We start from the raw sequence: 3,430 nt of genomic DNA, 5'->3' as shown, positions 1-3,430 counted from the left end.
TCGGCTTCTTTCACCCTTATAGCCTTCAAGACTTACTTATACGGTAAGATTCAAATGCATCAAACTTGGATCCTAAGTCCTCATCCGCAATCCACTCTTTAGGCTTCTCTTGCTTTCAAGTCATTCTTTGTGCTTGCATGTTCAATCACTCCAGTTGCTTTCTGCTTTGATAATGTCAGCCTCCAATTCATGCCTCCATTGCTTTGCAAGTTGAAGTTGAAAAACACTTACTCTCACTCATCGTAACTACTGTTGTCCTGCTACAGCAAAAAAAATCATAACAACATAGCTAAGGATGCAATCTGTTTTACCTTATTGATGCAGCATTAATTTCTAACTTCTTATTACTCTTTATTTTCCAACTTTTTTTCTTATTTTCATGCTGTAACATATACCTAACTTCTTTATTCACACAAACAGAAATTTAAATTTACCGAATTTAAAATCTACTGACTAGCAAACATGTTCATCTTTTTCATTAACTTCATAAGTGATGCAGGGGATTACATATATAGCAAAAAATAAAAATAAAAATAAAAGAGCAATACAACCTAGATATTTTTCTTCTAAATCAAAACTATTACAAGTTATGATCTAGTCTTCATCTTGCTCTTCTTGGTCCGAGGGGTTGTCTTCCATATTTTAGTCTTTTTGCTCAACCTCCTCTTCCCTTTCTTCTTCTTCATCACTCCCTTGCTTTTTCCACTTTGGGTGCTTGGCTTCTCCATTGTTGCCACTCCAAACTCAGTTTGGTTGCCTCGAGTGAAAGAAAAAAAAATTAGGGTTGGGGGACTCCAAACTCAAGCCTTTGCTGTGGCTTGAGTTCTTCTCTTTTGGGCATCAGTACCCTTTTCTTCCTGCAAAACATCTTAAATAAAATTAAAAAGAAACATGAATACTAACTTATCCTAATCCTAATAATTGAGAATACGAAAATTAAAAATTGCAAGAATTTAAAATACTGAAATTAAATTGCATAATTTTAAAAACTTCCCAATTGAACTTTGGGCTGCCTCCCAAAAGCGCTTATTTTATAGTCTTCAGCCTAACTTGGATTGATGATCAAGGAGGTTTGAAACAAAGAGCGAAGAACAACTTTGATTCTTCGATCCAACTCTTCTCGCATGTAGACTCCTTCATCTTGACCTTGGGCTTGCTTCCAACCCTTAATGATTGAGGAACATCGAGGTTTGTTATTCCATATTCCGTATATTCAATGGTATGCACCTGATCTCCATCCATCTTTAAGATTAAATCACTTTTCCACATATCTACCATAAATTTTTGAGTATCAAAGAATGAGTCCTCGAGAAATTGAGAAATAGTAGGGTCCTCCTCTATGTCAAGCATCACAAAATCTACTTGGTGTGCAAAGCTGCCTATCTTGACATTCATATTTTCAACAATGCCAATTGATGCTTTGATGGAGCGATTAGGAAAATGCAGAGTCATCTTTGCAGACCTTATGTTCTTATTCCCATTTTTTCTAGTAGAGTCATAGGCATCAATTTCACCTTAGCCTCAAGATCACTCAAGGTTTGCTCTTTTTGCATGGCATCTTGTTGCTTTTGTAGCCTTGGAGGTAAAGGAGATGGTGGTATAATTGTCTTGCTGACGGTCTGACCCTGCTGTAGTTTTGCTGTAGCAGTACTCTCAGTGCCAGCAATTTGAGGTTCTTCGGGTTGATCATAAATTTCCACCTTTTTTGCAGCTTTATTTCCTTCATTATGATTTAATGCCTTCTGCTTCTGCTCATGGTATTTCTTTATAACTTCTGGTTCATCTACGGCTTTACCACCTGATATTGCTATAGCATTGGCATGTTCTTCTCCATTATTTATTTCAATGTCCTTGATGTGCTCCTCTTCGTTTCTCCTTGGATACTCTGTGCTGCTAGGCAGTGTGTAATATTGTCTGATGTTGATTGCTTCTGCCAATTGTCCCATCTGAGTTTCTAAGTTTTTGATAGATGCATTTTGGTTCTGGATAAGGGAATCACTTCTTGCCATAAAGTCCTTCAGTATGCTTTCCAGTGTATTTGATGTATCAACTTGTTGAATAGGCTGTTGCTGCTGCATAAATTCAGAAGGGTGTGAAATTATGTTTGAATATGTTGCTATAGCAGAGAATTCTTGTTGCTGCCCTTGTGAATATGAAAGAATTGAGTTGTTCCCCCATTCTTGATTGTAGGCGTTTGAATATGGATTGCTCATGTTATAGCTTCCTACAAAACAAACAGATCGAGGGATTTTTGGACAGTTATCAAAAACATGAGGACCATTACAGAAAACACATGATATAACATTGGTTATGGTATGCACTTGTTGTGCTCTAGCATCAGCAGACAGATTAAGTGACTTGATTGTATCATTCAAAGATGAAATGTGTTCTGCCAATACTAATAAATCATCATGCTCCAGCACTCCAGCAGCCTTCTTTGGTGTATTCATTATTTTTGTTGGCCACTGGTAATTGCTAAATGCCATCCTCTCTAAGATTTCATATGCTTCTGTGAATGTCCTAGCTAAGAGAGCTCCTTCGGCTGATGCATCAACTGCACCCCTTGTTTGATTATTAAGTCCATTGTAAAAAGTCTCCATTTGTATCCATTTCAGTATACCATGATTAGGGCATTTCTGCAGCAATTCCTTGAATCTGTCCCATGCTTCATAAGGTGTCTCACCATCATATTGTTGGAACGCTGCTATATCATTCCTTAACTGAATTGCTTTCGTGGGAGGAAAGAATTTCATCAAAAACTTTTCAGCCATGTCCTCTAATCTACGGATGGAATTAGGTTGTAGTGTGTTCTGCCATACCTTAGCCCCATTGGTGAGAGAGTAGGGAAATAACTTCATCTTTAATGCATCTGATGTAACTCCTTGTATCTTGAAGCTATCTGCTACCTCCATGAAATTTTTGATATGAAAAAGTGGATCTTCACTAGGCATCCCATTGAATAGGCCAATTGTTTCCAGCATGTCAAACATGACCGATTTCAATTCAAAATTTGCTGCTGCAATTTCTGGTTGAACAATCGGAGAATGAAGGTTCTTGAGTGCTAGGATTCTTTGCCCTATGATTGAGATCTTAGACTGAATTGGCTCTTCATTGCTAGCTCTTGCTCCTGCCATTGTTGCTGCCATATCAGGTAATGCTGTAGCGTTGCTACGACTTTGCTGTCTCCTTCAAGCTTGCAACGTCCTTTCAGTTTCAAGGTTAAAGTTCACTTCTTGCTTGGATGGAGAACTGCTCAAACGCTGCAATTAACACTTGAAAACAGAAAAGAAGAAAGGTGAAAGAAAAGAAAAAGAAAAGATAGAAAGAGAGAGAGAATTTCTTCACTTAAATAAAAAGCTTTAAAGAAATCATCCCCGGCAACGGCGCCAACAACTTGTTGTGCAATTTGCAATCAATTAAATCAATCACA

The 3,430-nt window shown here is 37.6% G+C and overlaps 1 protein-coding gene and 1 non-coding gene across 2 annotated transcripts; one reads left to right on the top strand and one right to left on the bottom strand.

Annotated features, from left to right (window-relative positions):
* Positions 1–1,463: 1,463 nt before the first annotated feature.
* Positions 1,464–3,134, bottom strand: LOC133298037 (uncharacterized). Its single transcript, XM_061497276.1, has one exon. It carries the CDS (start codon positions 3,132–3,134, stop codon positions 1,464–1,466), a length of 1,671 nt encoding a protein of 556 aa, XP_061353260.1.
* LOC133298049 (small nucleolar RNA R71) lies at positions 2,617–2,722 on the top strand. The gene has a single exon (XR_009749719.1). It is a non-coding gene; the product is annotated as a small nucleolar RNA R71 (small nucleolar RNA).
* Positions 3,135–3,430: the final 296 nt, after the last annotated feature.

Source organism: Gastrolobium bilobum, unplaced genomic scaffold (assembly GCF_033153095.1).
Source record: "Gastrolobium bilobum isolate Gb01-03AN ecotype WA unplaced genomic scaffold, APGP_CSIRO_Gbil_v1 utg7520, whole genome shotgun sequence".
In the NCBI taxonomy this organism is placed as follows: domain Eukaryota; kingdom Viridiplantae; phylum Streptophyta; class Magnoliopsida; order Fabales; family Fabaceae; genus Gastrolobium; species Gastrolobium bilobum.
This window is presented reverse-complemented; position numbering and strand designations above follow the sequence as displayed.

Coding starts and splice junctions, on each gene's coding strand:
- LOC133298037 (XM_061497276.1), bottom strand. CDS start 3,134: ATGGCAGGAGCAAGAGCTAGCAATGAAGAGCCAATTCAGTCTAAGATC.